This window comes from Camponotus floridanus, unplaced genomic scaffold, assembly GCF_003227725.1.
Source record: "Camponotus floridanus strain SB8 unplaced genomic scaffold, Cflo_v7.5 scaffold136, whole genome shotgun sequence".
NCBI classification, from domain to species: Eukaryota; Metazoa; Arthropoda; class Insecta; order Hymenoptera; family Formicidae; genus Camponotus; species Camponotus floridanus.
Genome location: NW_020229255.1, coordinates 419,926 through 440,355, shown reverse-complemented (window position 1 = coordinate 440,355; position 20,430 = coordinate 419,926). Strand labels below are relative to the sequence as shown.

At 25.6% G+C, this 20,430-nt stretch overlaps 3 protein-coding genes across 3 annotated transcripts; all 3 read right to left on the bottom strand.

Moving 5' to 3' along the window:
- Positions 1-638: 638 nt before the first annotated feature.
- Positions 639-9,857, bottom strand: LOC105259369. Its single transcript, XM_025406227.1, has 14 exons — positions 9,283-9,857; positions 8,784-8,880; positions 8,252-8,561; positions 7,624-7,723; positions 7,231-7,332; positions 6,525-6,683; positions 5,341-5,396; positions 3,483-3,747; positions 2,982-3,078; positions 2,258-2,567; positions 1,805-1,904; positions 1,270-1,371; positions 1,017-1,175; positions 639-735 (listed from the first exon to the last, which is right to left on the bottom strand). Exons 1-14 carry the CDS (start codon positions 9,574-9,576, stop codon positions 676-678), a joined length of 2,211 nt encoding a protein of 736 aa, XP_025262012.1. The 5' UTR covers positions 9,577-9,857; the 3' UTR covers positions 639-675.
- A 1,825-nt stretch (positions 9,858-11,682) lies between these two features.
- On the bottom strand, positions 11,683-14,683 carry LOC105259378 (odorant receptor 85f). The gene is made up of 6 exons (XM_025406228.1): positions 14,587-14,683; positions 13,848-14,254; positions 13,242-13,341; positions 12,418-12,519; positions 12,184-12,342; positions 11,683-11,770 (listed from the first exon to the last, which is right to left on the bottom strand). The coding sequence occupies exons 1-6, from the start codon at positions 14,668-14,670 to the stop codon at positions 11,705-11,707; spliced, it is 918 nt and encodes a 305-aa protein (XP_025262013.1). The 5' UTR covers positions 14,671-14,683; the 3' UTR covers positions 11,683-11,704.
- Positions 14,684-16,176: 1,493 nt separating this feature from the next.
- LOC109610595 (odorant receptor 45b-like) lies at positions 16,177-19,300 on the bottom strand. The gene is made up of 6 exons (XM_020030017.2): positions 18,964-19,300; positions 17,647-17,864; positions 17,142-17,241; positions 16,688-16,789; positions 16,462-16,620; positions 16,177-16,242 (listed from the first exon to the last, which is right to left on the bottom strand). The coding sequence occupies exons 1-6, from the start codon at positions 19,252-19,254 to the stop codon at positions 16,177-16,179; spliced, it is 936 nt and encodes a 311-aa protein (XP_019885576.2). The 5' UTR covers positions 19,255-19,300.
- Between the last annotated feature and the right edge of the window lie 1,130 nt (positions 19,301-20,430).

Here is a 20,430-nt window from a genome sequence, read left to right as displayed (position 1 = left end):
TCGTATCGTTCAAAATGGTGAACGTTGACAATACAAATTATACATGAAACAACAATAAAGAAAGAGAGAATAAAGAGAAAAAAAGAATAAAAAATGTTAACGTAAAACCATAATACTTAAAGAATAAAAAATGTTAACGTAAAAGTATTAATGATTTTTGATGTTTATATACGATTATCTTTCTGTAAAAAAGTCGATGTACAAGATAAAAGTATATTGGATATCTCAAATTAATCTTAAATTAATCTTAACTTACGTATTATTTTATTGAAAGGATAATTTAAAGATCATAACAAATATATGTATATATTTATGCTTATGTATCAAATGTTAATTACGTTACGTAGTAAATATTTTTTGTAAGAAAAAAAGTATAACTTTTTTTTACATGTTATACTTATTTACTATGTTTTACGGATTAAAATATTAATTTTGACAGATAAAAGACAAATAAATCTTTTAATTTATGATTATATAAAGTATAAATATATAAGATTATTTAAAAAAATAAACAGTATAAATATATGTATATAAGAATATACGATTACATTTGCATGATAATTTTTAACAAGTGGATTTTTATTACAACATTGTGGTTTTATAACACAATCATCGTTTTATAAAAATACAACTCACAATCAGAGGTTTTTATTATAGATCTGTGATTCTCTTCTTTTACTCCTGACCCATTATGATACGCACAGACGCCATGTATGAAAAAACGGTCGATACATACTGAAAAATAGAAAAAAGGCTATATTATTAACGATTTCGTATTTTAAATAATATTAAGTTTTATGATTGCTATAATAATTTATGTTCAGGAACGTCTATTTATACGTTTACGTATTAAACGTATTAAAAGTACACACATTTTCTCTTTTTACGATAAATAAACAAAAAATCAAAAAATTAAAAATGATAATAATAGTAATATATAAAATATAATACATAATATTCGTAAAAAGAAGATCATCGTTAAATAATACTCTTATCACTAAATAATAGGTTCTTACCGACGCGTAATAACTCATAGACAAACTTGGTAATGCACATGGGACTGAAACAGTGACTGGATGTTGACCTCTCAATATAACATTTATTAAAAGTTTTCGCATGACCAAATCATCATTGTACCATAATGAATCGTAGACGGCTGACGCGATGTCGCTGCTCTAATTTTTGCAGAACACATTAAAATTAAAACATTATGAATTCATTACATTATCTGTATAATGTATAATACAATTTATTTATTAAATAACGAACCGTGCTAATTACATGATCAGCTGGCCAGGCGTACATGTAGAGTTCTACAAAAGCGCCGAAAGATATCATAAGAAACGTCAGTTTCACTGACCATGGTTGACGCTACATATATTAGAAAACGATATTACTATGTACATACACACACACACATACACACACACACACACACACACATATATACACAGAGTGTCTGATTCGTGAGGGACCAAACGAAAAGTGATGATAGATTGAGTCAAACTAAGAAGAATAGTTCTCTACCATTTTGCAAAATTTTTCCCTCACGAATCGGACACCCTGTATATATATGCATAAATATATATAATCCGACACCCTGTATATATATGCATAAATATATAATATGTTAAATGAAAGAAATGAATATTTTTAATAAATTTCCTGAGTTAGAATTTGAGGAAGTACTTGACTCTCCGGAAACAATACATAAAATGAACATAAAATGAACTTATTATATAATTGCGATATATAAAATATACAACTTTCATCTGAGAGAGAGAATTACATATATTATACTTACACTTATAACAGTAAGATAACCGAATATTACAGCGCCAATACTAAAGGTTACGCATAACAACGCTACATAACGAATTGCATGAGTCACTTCTTTTGCATACCTATAAATATGCATTGTCAAAATAATACATTACACAAAATACTTGATTATTATAATACTTGTTGTATATAAAATTAATGCGCGATTAATTAATCGTTATACTTTATCTTAACATGCTGCTAACTAAAAATTATTTTTTGTCACTTAAAAATATTTTATTATATTTTAATGTTTTTTCAAAAAATTTTATATATTACATCCAATTTTCCTAAAATTTGATAAGAGTTCTAATGAATACACGTAAAAGAATTTTTGGTACAAATAAAATTTAGTAAAAAGAATCCTGCAGCAATAATTATTTACAAAAATGTACATTTTAATTAAAGAAAATACAAATGTTATGTGTAAATGTACCTGAGTAGTGAATAGTGTTCTTGTGTATTTTTTATGAGTTCTTCCATACTCGTCATCGTACGAAAACGAATGGACAAAATGTGAAATCTGGCAGCTACAAACCAAAGTAAAAGAGCAGGAAAGCTATTGGCACTAACTTGTGTCATACTTTGGTAAACAGTCAATATTTGATGTACGAAGATAATAGTTTTCAATGGTTGATTGTGTACATCAAATGGATACTTTGTCGCACATGGAAACGGTTGTGGTGAAAACAAGGGTGTAGTTATCATACTAAGAGCTGTCATTATTACCAAGCAAAAAACGCAACCTATTGACATTTAATATTAAATTTAAAAAAAATTTCTTGATATATATAATAACATCTCATTTAAAGATTTAAAATTACTATATTTAATATCTTTAATAATTATTTTGATATATTTATTTTGTTAATTCCATAAAAATAATAATTTAATATAAATTTAACATTTTCTCTCTCTCTCTCTTTCTTTCTCATTCATTCATTCTATCTTTTCTTTTCTTTCGTTAATTTTTTTTAGAAAAAAAGGAATTCTATTGGATCAATTCTATTGGATCAGTAGAAACTCATTTTATTTAAAGAAGTATAAAAATTATATATATATATATATATATATATATATATATCAAAATTTCATAAAAAATCAAAATATTTATTAAATGATATATGTTTATGTAAGTATGTTTTTAAGTATGAACATACCATAAAACAATTTGCATTTGTCAACATAGAGTTGTAAAATTTCTTTTTCATATTTTTGGGCTCGTTGGTAATAATCCTCCATTTCCGAAACAATAAACTGTGAAATTAAAAAAATTACAGAATTTTTTAATTAATTTTAAATAAAAAATTTATTTTAATAGAATTTTAATTCTTGACATTTTCGTTCCAATTATTCGAGAAATAATCAACTTTAATTGTTCTATTATTATAAGAACATCTAGTATAATTTTTTAAAATATTTTACATACTATAAATTTTGTTAAGTTTTTAGAATAAAAAATTTACATGACTGCTCATAAAATATCGTTATATAATTAAAAAATTTTGAAAATTTAAATAATTTTATTTATATTTTAAAGTTATACATTTTTCATGTTAATATTAGTTTATATATATATCACTTTTGAGAAAACTGTACTGCTTTTAATTTTTAGAATACGATTTTTTCACGTAAAAAATCAATACAAATGAAAATCTTACCTGCAAACGTTTATCCTGTATTATGAAGAGTATCAATTGTAATATAATTTGCAAGGCGGCGCTCAATTCACATCCTAGTTTCATCATAAACATGTATTCGTTATGCTGACAGAATGTCCATATCACCGTAATGATAAATATCGTCGTGTTCGTACAGCAGAAATATCGTAAAGCACCGTAAAAAAGTCTCTGAAGCTTTGTCGCGTTCGGTGATAGTGGCCAACAGCAAGCGAACATTAAGTATATTCTTAGGAAAGCAATTACTCTATCCAGTGTTACCTTTCCCTTCATAATACACGGAAATGCTTCGTACTAATTCACGATGGAAACTCGAGCTGGCACAACATGGACTTTAATCAATAATGCTGAGATTATTTATTCGAACACTATAATGACTTTGTTGCGTGAATTGCCGAGTACGCGCGGTGCATAAGATAAAACGTTGCACACCCTATATTGAGAATAGAATGCATCGAGGGCTTCCAATATGCGCGCTATTAAAAGATATCAGGCTAACATTTTACTCTAATATTGCTTATTTATTGCCACTGATTTTATAAACTAATCAGTTAAATGAAATTTGCAGTTTGCTGAAATAAAATTATTAAAAAACATTTTTTTTTTAAATGTAGTTTTAATATTATAAACTTTTTTATAGTTTAAGAAGAATTGCTTAATTTAATAATAAATTGTATGTTATATATAAATTGAAACTGATATTTTGCGAAGTTTGTAGAAGTTGTTTTACTTTGTGAAATGTGGGAGATTATTTGTAGGATATGATTCTCTTGGATTGTTTCATTATTTCATTAAGAATATATTCAAGGGAAATTTTGCGTATAATGTTAAAGCGTGTAAAACTGGCAAGAGATGTTCTTAAGATATATTAGATTTGATTGTTACCTGGAAAATTGTTTGCAGCGAAATAATTTTTATCGATACTAACTAAATATCTTGTCTTAGAGTGCAATTCCAACTATATAAGTAGGTAATGGTCATTAATTAATCATATATCAAACATTACGTTATATCTTCTTTCTATACCTATAAACACTTTTAGTCTTTACATTGCATTTATGTAATTTCTGACGGCAATTGTCTAGTAATAATTAATAATAATTCAGTATGTAATAAAGTACAATTAGTAATGAAAATCAATTGTAGACTCTTCCTAGCAATTAATTATATGATTTTTAAGATTCTTTAAAATAGTATAGATAAGAGATGTGTATGTATATGTATGTGTATAGGTTAAATTCAGTTTGATTTTGGATTTAATAATGATACAATATAGACTTGTAAAGAAATATCTTACATAAATTGTTGATTAATATATCTTTATTTAATGGCCACAAATTTTATATATTAACTGATTTTGTTTTGCCTTTAATTTGTAAACTTTAATTATTATTCATTTGTTGTTTATTTTAACAAATGATCGAATATTTAATAAAAATTTAATTACAAAAGATGAAATTTTAAGAATATTAATTTTAAAAAAATGCAGTTGCATCAACATATACAATTATAGTTATATAAGTATGTATTATATATACAGGATGTCCGGTAATAATCATATCATTTGTCATGTACAAGTAGAATGAGTTAAACTAACAATAAATAGGAAAAAGACTTCTACCATTTTATGATTTTTGTAAAAATTAATAATTTTAAAATATTAGCCAATTCGCCATTAAATAAACGCGCGGCAAGAAGAAAATGGAAATTATAAAGTTATCTTCAGAATACCTTTATGTGCAAGTTTTATTATAATTCTGCAATTCTATAATATAGCAGATATTTCATAAAAATACAGTTGCGTAAATTTTTACTATAGTTAAGACTTTTTTTCTTTTACTCCTGACCCATTATAAGGCGGACAGATGCCATGTATGAAAAAACAGTTGAGATATACTAAAAGGATAAAAAAGAAAATCTAATTATTAACGATTAAAAATCCCAAGTATGCCTAATGTATTGTAATTTTTTTATTTATCTAGAAAATCTAAAAATAAATCACTTTTTCAGGGCAATTCTTATAGATAAAATACAATATTAATAAATAGAATAAAATAGATAATAATAACCGAGGAAGAACGAAACAAGGAACGAGGAACAGGAGGAAGTAACCAGAGGGGAAGAAGGTGAAGAGGAAGAGACGTTCGGAACATTCTTTCTGTTAGTGGAAAGAGTGAAAAGAGCGAACTCATTCACTGCGGGGGAGGGAAGTGCAAGAAGAAGGGGGAGACCGAGAAAGGGGGCAGAACACACGGGATATTGGTGAGTTTTTGAATAGGAGTTCAAGCAAAAGGAAAATACTGGAAAGTCCGGAAGGGAATAAGGACCTGCGGAAAAAAAAGTGTAAAAAGGAAGAGAAGCTCAGGCATTAATAAAAAAAAGTGGACAAAAGATGGGAGGAAATGGAGAAGAGGATGCAGGACACGGAGGAGAAGATTAAAGAATTAATAGAGAGGATAGAGGAAAAGAGAAAAAGAAAGAGGAGGCAAGGGAGAGAGAAGGCAAGGGAGGAGAAGGCAAGGGAAGAGAAGGCAAGGGAAAAAGAAGAAGGGAAGAACAAAAAAAAGGAAGAAGAGGTGGCAGAAGAAGAGTTGCTGAGGGAGTTTGAAAATAGGAAAAAATTAAACAGATTACTAAGAAGAGACAGAATAGTTCAAGCAGAAAGAGAAAATCCTGTGACAGCACAGGAAATCAATGCACTAAACGAAGAATGGGGAGAGAAAACAGAGTTGAATTCAGAGAAGGAGCGGTCTGAGGGAGAGAGCTTTGCATATAAAAATTCAAATATAAAAAATAAAAATATAGCATAAAACGCCAAGTGCTTGATTAAAATTATTATAAACATTTATATTTATAATCTATTCTTACATATTTTGTTCTCTAAGTATTATATATAATTTTTTAATAAATAAATAAATGTATGACACACAATATATAAAAATGTAATAAACATATGATACAACTATACGATACATAAAATATATAATATACATAAAAAGTAATTACAAAAAAATATGTTCTTACCGACGCGTAATAATTCATAGATAGATCCGGTAATGCACATGGAACTGAAATAGTGACCGGATGTTGACTTCTTCGTATAACATGTACTAAAATCTTTCGTATAGCCAAATCGTCATTGTACCATAATGAATCGTAGACGGCTGATGCAATGTCGCTACTCTAATAAAACCGCTCAATAGTTATAGATACATAATTATATATAGATATACAGGATTCAAAATAACCTGCTGTTCTTAAATTACATATTCCTGATTCAATTCTGAAACGATTTTTTCTTTTGAAAAATTTTATCTAAAGTTTAGTTCTTAAATTATAAAAGGAAATAATTATTATAGGTAACTTATTACAGGCTGACAATGAATACAAAAGGCAAGCAAGAATGATTCAGACGCGAGCGCTTATGTAGGGCACCTGCTGTGATCAGCTGACACACGATAGTATGCACGGACACATACATACATGCAAACACACACACACATGCAAACACACACACACACACACACACACACACTCTCTCTCTCTCTCTCTCTCTCTCTCTCTCTCTCTCTCTCTCTCTCTTTCACCTACTCATAGTTATTATTATCATTAGTTGATTGCAGTAGACGTAATATGTCATTTTAAGAACAATAGGTTATTTTGAATCACTCTGTATAATTATATCTATAATATACAATTATATAATCCATTTTTCATATAAATAACTAACCGTGCTTATTACATGATCAGCTGGCCAGGCATACATGTAGAGTTCCACAAAGCCGCAGAAAGCTATCATGAGAAACGTCCATTTCACTGACCATGGTTGACGCTATTATGTACAAATATTCGAGGAAAAGATAATATTTTATATATATATATATATATATATATATATATATATATAATATAATATATATTATGTAACTTATATCAAATAGATTTTATTTTAACAAACATTCTGTAAACATGTAATTAGAAGAAGTATGTGCATATAATTAGAAGAAGTAATTTGCTTTCCGTAGAATAAGTAATGCAATTTTGTAAAACGGGAATTTTTTTATGCAGAATAAAATAAATATAAAATAAAATAATTTTCACATTAAAGATACATATTACTTACGCTCATAAAAGTAAGATAACCGAATATTACAGCGCCAGTACTGAAAGTTACGCATAATAGTGCTATATAACGTACTGCGAGCGACACTTCTTTTGCATATCTGTAAAAGAATATTCATTTTTAGAAAAAATATAATTATATCAATTCTTAATTGACATTATTGTGGAATACAATTAATATATACAATTAATGTATGTGCAATATTTCGTCTTATACATTATATCTTTAATAAAAATGTAATAAGACTAATAAAAATGATCTATTATACTATATAAAAAACTATAAAAATTATCTAATAAATTATTACAAGGTATAATTAAAAAAAAATTTTTTTATCTTCGAGTTTTATCAAATATCAGAATATCTTAAATAAATACCCAAATATATATATGTAGTAAAATTTAGCGCAAATAAAATTTAGTTTAAAATATTGTTTAAAAAATTAAAATATTGAAATTGTATAATTTGTAACCTTTTTATACATTATTGCATTCTTAATAATCGCAGCACTCTCAATCCATTCCTTGTATAGTGTTCTTACAAATTAATGTATCATATTTTCTAATTGTCACAATTAACTCGATTGTCTTTTAATTCTATATTTTCTTTTATATATAATCTTATGTACCTGAGTAATATATAATGTTCTCTCGTATAGTTTATAAGCTCTTTCATGTTCGTCATCGTACGAAATCGGGTGGACAAAATTTGGAATCTGGCGGCTACAAACCAAAGTAGAAGAGCAGGAAAAGTATTGGCGCTAACTTGTATCACACTTTGATAAGCAGTCAATATATGATGTGCATAGATGAGAGTTTTTAATGGTTGATGTTGTACATCGAATGGGTATTCTGCTTCACTCGGAAACGATTGGGATGAGAACAGTGGTGCGGTTATCACGCTAACACCTGTCATTGCCAGCCAACCAAGAATGATACCTATTGCAAATATGCATACACGTACATAAATGTATGTGAATATAATGTATATACACAAGATGTGAGCAAAAGTTGGAACATTATTCTAATGTTGTAAACATATGATTAAAAGTTTTAATATTTTATTTAATGTATTTTTAACTCATTTTAACGCGAGAAAGATATATATAATTAATTAATTTATACATGTTCATATATATAAATATAAATAATTATACATACCATAAAATGGCATGCATTTATCAACATATTGTTGAAAAATTTCCTTTTCATATTTTTGCGCTTGTTTGTAATAATTCTCCATTTCTAAAACAATAAACTACACATTTGTCAAAATTAATATTAATCATTTCATTATTGCTTTTTTTCACTCTCATATGTTTGATTATATTAAAACTGCAAAAGATAATGCACAGAAGATAAAAAATGCAATAATTATGTTTACAAAATATTTATTTTGTGATGAATAAATTTAATTATACTTTTAAATTTAATTACACACATCATTTTACGATTTAACTTATACATATTTTAAGAATAAAAATGATTAAAATTAGAAATAAAGTAATGATAAAAAAATAATTTTAACTATTGAAAATTTTAACTATTTTGTTTTTTATCTTACTACTTATTAGCATCTTTTAAAAATTATTATTAATAATTTATGAAGAATGTAACTTTTGTCTTGCAAGAGATGTATATATATATAAAGATCTTATACCTGCAAACGTTTGTCCTGGAATGCAAAAAATATTATCTGCAATGGGACTTGCGAAACGGCGCTGAATTGGCATCCTAGTTTCATCACAAGTAGTGCATCATCACTGTGTTTGTAGAGCGTCCATGCCGCCGCAACGCAAAGTATCACTGAGTTCGCGCAACAAAAATATTGAAAGGCAATACGAAGAAATCTTTGAAGCTTTGTCGCGTTCGATGGCAAAGGCCAACAACATGCGAACGTCAAGTATATTTTCAAAAACACGATTATTTTACCCAGCGTTACCTTATCCTCCATAATAGCACACGGAAGTGCTTGGGCGACTCACGATGGACATGCAAGAATAGGCATAGTACGAACTTTAATCACAAGATTATTTATTCGTGTAAATACTCTGTAATGACACCGTCGTGAGGTGCTAAGCGTTCTGCATAGGATATTAGCATTACCTGTTACATCTTATATTCGCAGCAGATTGCATCGATTTTCGAGGGATTTTCAATGTACGTGATACGCTATTAAGAAACATTAGGCTATTTGGATGAGACTGATTACAATTCTACAAACTAGTCTATTAACAATTTATTTATTGGAAAAATATTAATATATAGTGAAAATAATATAAAAATGTTATAAATAAAATAATATAATATAAAAATATGAAATAATAAAAATGATAGAAAAATGATAAAATAATATAAAATCTAAATAAAATGTAAATATAAAATATAAATAATAATATGTAATTAAATATAATATTTAAGTGGTAAATTGATAAATTTTGTTTCACCGCAAGCTTCTTTAATTTCGATATTTTTGCGCAATGTTTTCATATAAGTCTTATATGTTAACACTGATACCTTTCGAAGTTGCAAAAGTTGATTTACTTTGAGAAATACCGAAGTCTATTTGTAGAGCACTTTAATTGTTCACTATTTTATTATTCATTAAGATTATCGAGAGACTTTGAGAGAAATTTCATTTCATTATAAAATTATGTAAAACATTTATGAGAAACTGCTGACGATTTTATTAAATTGCTACGATCAATTATTACTTGGAAAATTATGTTCAAAAGAATAATTTTCACCGATATTGATTAAATACCTCATCTTGAACTGTCTTTCCACCACATAAGAAGGCAAACATCGTTAATTAATCATATATATCGAACCTAAAGTTGGTTCAACTTAAAAGCACTTCCAGAAACGTTACGTTTCTGTAATTGCAGTCTATTAGTGTATCATTAGTAATAATTAAATCCACCACAATGTAGTATAATTAGCAATGTAGTATAATGAGGCGGAATTATAGAGTCTCTTATGGTAATTAACGACAAGCTATTATAACAAACGTAGTGTACGACGTAGGTAAAGTGAAGCAAATTCAAGTCATCACCAACAGTGATATCATGTATGTATATGGAACTATGGAATTATTTTTAATTTATTGATATTTATGAAATTTGATTTTTTATAAATTGTAGGTATCACATATTACACAGACACAAATCGATTTTTGTTTTTTTCTTTAATTTATTTTGACTCTTATTACTAATGTGGACAAGACAAGACAAGACAAATCTTAAATAAAAATTATACTATATTACAATATTAGATTTTAAGAATAAAATTGATAAAAAATTGCATTATTTTTATACACAATTACAAATATGTATTATATATATTATACATCTTAAAAAATACTTTGTAGGAATGACTCATCATTATTTATTTTTTTTCTGGAAAGTAACTTATTACTATTACTTATTAATTTAAAAAATTGTTATTCTTATACAAAGTTATTCTTATTCAAAGTTACAAATCGTTATAATTGTCGTTTTTTATTCTACTAGATAAACAAATTTTATATTTTTAAATTATATTTTTATTAAATTATTAAATAATCATATGGATATCGTTATTAATATTAATTATAATATAATCATATGGATATCGTTATTAATATTAATATATTATATACATATAAAAACGTATATACACATATAAGTTTCTATATTAATATAAATATAAGTTTATTCTTGTATCATTTTAAAATTTATTGCAATTTGAGTTTATTTAACAAACATATAAAAAGAATTTTCAAATTTTGTTACAAAAGAGATTTTATATTAATCATATATTATTTTTAAAATAATTTTTTAAAATTTATTATCTAATTTTTACATAATTTTTCCATTTATAATATCAAAGGCCTGCAAGAATAAAGTTTGTTTAAAATTAAATTAAGAATATATGAGTTTGTTATATTTATTCACTAAAAAAAAAATCTATTATAAAATGCAAAGTATACTGTAATATATAACAAATCCCATAATACGCAAATTACTTTTATTCAGAAATCTATGTTTTGATAATTGATAGATATTTATATAAAATTCTATATGAAAGAAATATTCATTTAATCAATCATCATCTTCTTCAAGTATAACTCGAAACGTGGCTAGATAGGAGAAAGCAGTCGAGACGTACTAAAAATGTTTTAAAAATTATGAATATTTGATTTTGATAAGTTAGGTAATTAATTGTGTTATTAATGGCAGTAAAAATGATAAATATTATCACAAACAAACTAGTATATAAATATAGACTTATATATTTATATTATAAATAAATATAGATTTATTTATTTTTGTATTATATTTGTTAAAAAAATAAAATATATTATTTATATAATTAACAAAACTACGTATGAGAATAGCTGTCTCTAAACAATTATCTTATGTCTATTTTTAAAATAAAAGCAAAAAATTGAGAAAATATTTGTGCTGGGTAATTTAATACAACAATATCTAAAGCATGTATCTCATCAATAATACAAAAATAATATATTCATAAGCACAAAAATATGATAACAAAAATTATAATAAAGTCAGTGACTCACTGAGGCATAATAATTTAACGAAACAGTCGGTAGCATGCAGGGTATATTTACAGCTATAGGTTGTTGGCTACGTAATAAAGTGTGTACAAAATTCTTCTGAAAATTAACTTTCCCGTTATACCATATTGAATCATATGCAGCGTGTGCAATATTAGTGCTCTAAAATATTAAATTAGAAACATATTATAATATCACATTTTTTCGCGTATCTCTACATTTATAAATATAGCTTACTGCACTTAGCAGGTGGTCAGCTGGCCAAGCGGTTAAGTATACTTTTGCAAGAGATGATATAAAAAAAATTAAAAATGTTGATTTTACCGACATTGGTTGCCGCTAATAAAAGAGAAAATTATAATGAACAATAGCAATAGTAGACAGCTTCTACACTATTTATGTTTCATCAAACGATATATAAATGTTTTTTAAATTACACAATGCATACGATACAATATGTATGAGAGAGTTATTTTATATAAAAAAGTGAAATCATGAAAAAAAACTTTTTAAAATAATGTGAAATAATAATGTGTAATATCATAAATATAATATTATAAAAATTCTTGGTTTAATTCTTAATGAATGAAAAGAATACATTTTTATGAAATGTACAATGTTTCATCAACATACAGCTCAATATGACGGATTGTCTGCTCATAGGAGTGCAAGAAAAATAATTAAAAAAAAATTAAACTTAATATAACTCTTAACATTATATCAATAATCCTAATATATATATATATATATATATATATATATATATATATATATATGATTGCAATAATATTATAATATTATAATATTCTTTTAGATATATACTTTCAAATATTTATGTCACAAGTTCACTATTCTGTGCAATTTAATTTTTTCTTCCAACAGCTTATTACGCGTTGATAGTGTCACAGCTAGTATACTTCGAAAATGTACGCAAGTGATTTGTATTACCTATTCTTGCATTACCGGTTTTCCTATAAGCAGGCAACCTGTCGTATTGAGCTGTATGTTGGCGAAACATCTTGTACACTTGCATTTTATAAAGTAAGAATAATTTTACTCACGCTAAGAAAAGTACAACCAGTAAATATGATAACTATTGTACTAATAGTCAGCGATGCTAACATCACAAATCGAATAGAAAGAGTTACTTTTTTTCCATACCTGAAATAATATATCTATTTTAACCAAAATTTTGTAATTATGCCTGAAAATGTTTTATATTATTAAAGCAAATCAATAATATAATAAAATAAAAATTAGACAATTAGACTTATACATAAAAGTTTATATTATGTTTCTTTCACAGAAAATATCATATAAATAAAATTAAAAAAAAAATTGCTGAAAAAAATCATTTTTGTGAAGCTAATCTTATTTAAAAGAAAATAATTAGAAAATAATTCATTAACTAAAATCCGAGAAATTTAGTTATTTGTGTAAAGATTGTAGTGTTTCTCTCAAAGCTTTATTATATTCCATATTATTCTATATATTTATAATCAGTACAAAATACTACTGTTTCTCTTTTTACTTGACGAGCTTATTTCTTATATTTTTAATATTAAATAAAACAAAAAAGGTAATATAAAAAAACAATGTATTTAATATATATATATATATATATATATATATATATATAATATAATATAATATTGATTATTATTTACCAGAGTAATTCTTGATGTTCTTCTATACATGCACGTAATTCTGCAAATTCTGTGACTGCTCGAAATTTGCTGGATAAGATATCACATCTCGCTGACACGAACCACAACAGAAGCGCGACGAAAATGTTTGCGCATACTTGTGTGTAACTTTGATATATAATTAACATATGATGTAAATAAATGATAGTCTTCAAGGGTTGATAATCCACGGAAAATGGATATTCTGTGTCAATGGGAAAAGGATGCGATTCTATAATAGGACTAAGAAGAAGCAGCAGACCGGTAACAGTGAAGGCGGATATTGAATATATATAAATTGATTTACAACTATCAATATATTGATGAAAAACATTCCTCTCTTTTGGTTTTGCATGCTTGCAATAATCCTCCAATTCATAAATCACATACTGCAATAGAATGACGATATTAAATAAACAACAACGTTTATGACATAAATATGATTGCGTTCTTTTATAATAATATAATTTAAATTTTATATTAATTAGTCTTTCATTTTACAAAAATATATATCTATATATTTCTATGAATCAGAATCAATAATTTCAAAATATATAATTTTTACAAAAAAAGAAAAACAATGATATAAACAATCGAATAGTAAATAACGCATTTTTTCAATTCAAAAGATAGTAATAGATAAATAAATGTATGTTTATAATTCTATTTTTATTATTATCATGTTTGTCAATTAAAATAAATAATATCGTTTATTTCTTACCTGGAGATAATCATATTGCATCGAGAAGCAAATTATTTGTAGTGGAATCTCTAAAGTGGTACACAACTCGCAGCATAATTTCATTATTAAAAATAAATCTGACCGGTTAGCATAAATTGTATATATTATTGCAATTATCATAATCAATCCGTGCAAGACAGAAAAACAACGGAATATTTTGTTACGTATTTTTTCCCATTTTGTAGCAGTTGGTGGTAATGGCCAACAACAAGCAAATAACAAATCGGCTTTCAAAAACGCCAAGAGTTTCTCTATTGTCAATGTATCTGTCATTACAAATATTAGGATAATATAATTTTATTATTCTGAAATATTATTTTCTTATTCTGCTATTGTTACACGTGTACATATGATTCTGATATATGAACTGACTTTATCAATGGAGAGCTTCAAGCATTTCGCACAAGATTATGTTAGGTATTTAATGTACGTATTTCAACCATAAGCACATAAAACTTATATAATGCACTTATATATCTCTCCTTTCTTTGATGCACATTTCCTGTTATAATTTTGCTTTTGATAGAATCATGTGTAAGTTTACAAATTATATAATTAGCAAATGATATATCGACGTTGAGTGCAATTGTACAATTATCTTCTTACTTCCCTAGACGTAGTCAATTAATATAAACATAGAGTAGGGGATGTTAGAGGGCAACGAAGGAAGGTGCAACGTCGTCACAAATAATACTATGATAAAATAAAATAAAATAAATAATACTATGTTAAAATAAAATAAAATAAAATGAAAGGATTGCGATTATGAATATATATATATATATATATATATATATATATATATATATATATATATATGATGAACAGAATAAAGATCGTGGTAAATCGATAAGTCAATTATCTTCTAACTTCCCTAGAATCTCAATTAATGTGGAAAGCAGAATGGGAGATGTTAGAGGGCAACAATGGAAAGTACAACGTCGTTACAAATAATACCGTCAGTACACACACAATACTGGTAGAAAGCTAGTATTATATACATATGTACATAGTTTCTTTTGAAAAGATTATCTGATATATGCTTAATGTACTTTATTGTGGATATGTATGTGAGTTTATTAATAATTGTTCGATTCACACAAAAGTTTGAATCTTATATTTACTTATATTTACTAAATAAATTTCACAACCTGATTATGAGATAAATTAATTAATTATATGTTATTATAGAAATTAGAAATAGGGATAAAGAATATATTTAGTTTCTTTTTTACTTAAGCTTGAAAAAAAAACAGAAAAAATTATCCATATTTTATTATATATAAAATTATATATGATTATGTATAACAATGCACTTCGATACTTTTCGAGTATCGACATTACATACCATATTTAAGAATCAACGATATTATATTTTCTTGCTAACTTATCTAATACACAATCGTAGAAGAAAATAATAGCAAGAAAACTTATAATTACTTTTATTGATATACGAAATTATATAATTGTTTTCATTAATATACTAGATTTTATTACTATATACAACATTAATGCTTCGTTTTATTTTTTATATAATCAAAAAATCTAAAAAAATTAATTTTTTTCATATTATCCTGTATTATCAGAAAGAATTATTCGAAATGTTGTCAGAAAAGAGAATGCTGTTGAGATGTACTGCAAAGTTATTAAAACAACTTCTTTAAATGCTTCTTTAAAAGTAAAATACACATAGCAAAATTATTATACAATACTTATAGAAAGAAAAATAAAATATAAGAAGTTTAATATTCACAGAAGAAATATATACGAAGAATTAAATAAAGTTAAATAATCAAAATCATATTAAACCAAGCTAAAAGATAACTACTGTAATACTGAAATGTTTTCTCTTACAGAAGTATAATGTTGAAATGTTAAAGCTGCTAGTAAACCAGGAACTGTTATAATTATAGGTCGTTGACAGCGTAACAAAATGTATAACATCATTTTCTGGGAATCAATTCCATGTTTATACCATAATGAATCATATGCAGCATCCCCGATATCGGAACTCTGCAAATATTTTTCACACCTTTGAATATACTACAGTATCTTGTTGATTTGTTTTGTCGAAACTTACTATGGTCATTAAATAATCAGCCGGCCAAGCGCATAAAAGTACCTTCAGCAATGATGAAACACATACGATAAAGAACTTTGCTTTCACAGATAACGGTATCCGCTATTTAAAAAAGTTAATTATTTAAAATTTAAAACTATTGATAAAACTATTAATAAAACTAATAAAAATATGTCTTCGATATATAATGTTGTTCTTGAAATATATAGGATAAAATATTACTATCTGATTATTGTTTGAACATTTTATTGTTTCTTCTATATTTGTTTCGTTTTTACTTTTATTTAGAATTTTTTTATTTCTTTAAACATTTAGTTTTCTTCTACATTTTAGTTGTTCTTCAAGAATACATATATGTTAGCGAAGAATAAAAGGGGAGATTTTATTACTTAAATTTGTTAATAATTTTTGTTATTAAAAAAAAATTATATCATAATAAGGAATATACACACACGCTGAGAATGCTAACACCGCCAAATACCAACGAATAAGTGCTAATACCAAGAGACAATAATATTATGTACGAAATTGATAAACTTATTTCTTGCGCAAACCTGTAACAATATATTGTATGATAGTATTTCTTTGTAACTAATTAATTAAATATGACAAGTAAACATATTCTCTAATATTTCATATAATATAAAGGTGTGTAATATATAAGCATCATATAATTATATATGGTTTCATATATATGGTTTCATATAGTCTATTGCTATTAATTATACTATGATTTTTCGAGTTTGAAATAATATTAGATATATATCTTTGTAAAAAAGAATTTAATAATTATATAATAACAAATTCAATAATTAATATTAAATATTAAGCATAAAATTCAATAAGCAGAATTCAATAATTATATATTAACAAGCATTAAGCATAAACTTAATAAACGTTAATAAAAAATTTTAATTGATTGGATTAATTGTTTAATTTTGATATGACTATCGACATACCTTAAGAGTTCTTGATGCTCACTAATACATCTTTTCCAGTCGGAATATTTCGTAGTTGTACGAAACTTGTTGGATATTTCAAATCGTGCTGATGTGAACCACAGTAAAAAGGCAAGAAAAACATTAGAGCTCACTTGACAATAAATTTGATATATTCCAAACATATGATGGCAATACACGATTGCTCGCAATAGTTGCCGATCAATTGGAAATGGATACTTTATTACGAGCGGAAATGTATCAAATCCACGAAGTAGTGGATCCAAAAATGAAATAAATAGCCCTACGGTAATTAAGCCTAAGGTCGTTGCATATAAATATATGTATCTATCAATGTATTTCTGAAATACATTTCTTTCTTCTGTTTTCGCCTGGTGATAATAATTTTCTATTTGAAAAATTACTACCTACACAGTTAGGAAGACGATATTTAATTTAAACTACATGTTTCGTTGAAATTAGATTTTATATAAGAGAAATGTAAAAATAATTTTCAATTAATATTCTAGGAATTAATAATACGCAATTTTAACGGTATTTTTTGATATAACATTGACATTTCTTGATTGCAATATATGAATAAAATTAATAAACTCGGTTCCGAAATCTCGAAATATGAAAAATGTCAAAAATTTTGAAAAATATTTCCATTTCACATACTTATATACATACATTCATATACGCAAAATGATCATAAGTTGCACAATTAAATAAATTAGACAATTGTTGTATACGTTTTTTCATCTCTTGTCAGTTAAACAATGAAAAATAAATCTTCAACTGCATTAAAGCTGTGACACAATATTAGTTGTAATAAATATATGTTATATTAATCATAATTTATAAGCATTATAATAATATTATTATAATATAAACAGTTAAAACTTAACATAGTAAACATTAAAAATAAAAATAGATTAATTGTTTTATCTATATTCTTATTAAACTTTCGTATTTGTATTTCTATCGTCATTTGACATAATAAAGGTCGAATAATAGTAAAATATAAGTAATTATTATTTGGAACATATAGCACATATACAACATATTTTGATGACTTTTTAAAAATTTGCTTTTCCTTTAGATTTAATTAAATTTTAATTAAACCTAATTAAACCCCTGCCATTTTTTACTATATCTCATAATTTCTAACATGAAATATTTTAATGATAAATTCAAAATTCTTAAATACGAGAAAGACTATTAAAAAATATTGAAATTTGAAGTTATTCAAATGTAACAGATATATATATTTTTCTATAAATTTAAATAATTATTTAATTACTAGTAACTATTAAATGATTTTCAATTTCTTACTTGCAAACGGTCATGTTGCAGAGTAAACAACAATATTTGCAGCGGAACTTCAGATAATATGCCCACTGCGCAGGTTGATTGCATAAGCATTTGAATACTTTCAGTCCGATAAATAATCGTATATATTAGCTCGATCATCAACAATATTGCGTGCAAGCTTGAGATTACACGAAATATTCTATCACAAACGATTTGAAATTTGGTTGCGTCTCGCGATACTGGCCAACAACAGGCAAATAATAAATCCACTTTCAGAAATGCAATGACTTTCTCTAACGTAATCTTCTTCATATTAACTGAGTTTGCCTTTGACGATAGACCACGAGTTCCGGTTGAATTGTTTCAAACGGAAGTATATACCCTTGCAGTATTCTTATGATTTTATAAAAAACTTCATATAATAGGTGAAAAAGATTCAAGAGAAATATAAGAAGCTATCATTAATACACTCCCTCATGTGTATACCAATAGTATAAAATATCTTAAAGCATATTATCGCATTTGGATAATTATACTTACTGATTATTACTTACTCTTATTTTCCTATCTTCGGAGCTCATGCGTGAACGTGTGGATTAATAAATTATGCGATGGCAAGAAATATACCAGCAACATGTTTTACACGCAGCAGTTTTCTCTCTATCTTGAATTATTATCATAATAATATTTCTTACTTTTATACGTTGATTGAATTAGTATAAATGGAAATACAAAAGAATGGTAAATATGTCTTTATTTGATTTTTGACAACATCTATTGATTTTAAGAGAATTGAATGATGTTAGAAATATTAGATAACTTAAAATTTATAACAAACAAAAAATGTGTATTTAAAACTTGACAATTATTACATCAAACTTTTTTTCTTTTATTATCTCTTCTTTAACTTATTTTTTTCTTTTTTTTCCATTCTAATAGAAATTTATTTGATATGATATGTCTTGTAGTTTTACACACTTCTTGTCTTAATCTACTTATGATGATTATCCGATTTTATAAAACGCGCAAAACGTGGAAAAATGTATAACAAAATCTGTATCCCTAAGACTTTTAAAAATAAATTTAAATATTTAAACGATAAAGATAATCGGAATACGAAATAAAAAAAGCCTTTAACATTTAAATAAAAATTAATAGATATAAAATCCGTTAAACATATTGTTTTATTTGCTATAAACGTAAAAAAACTAAAGTATATATAAAAAAAATATATAAAAAGATACAATAAAGTTAAACTAATGCTGGAATTTGCCATTTTTGTTCGAGATCGCGAATAAGATTAAGAAAATGATTATCACAGTTTATTTGCATAAGTATTAAATATATCTCATGTGAGTATATCAGTATTAATGCAGTATGATGCATTTTTTCTTATTTTAGATTATTTTAAAATAATTTTTTGTCCAGCACTGCAAAATTTATAATTTCTGCACATAAATTATTATTTTATTAAAATAATAAACATTA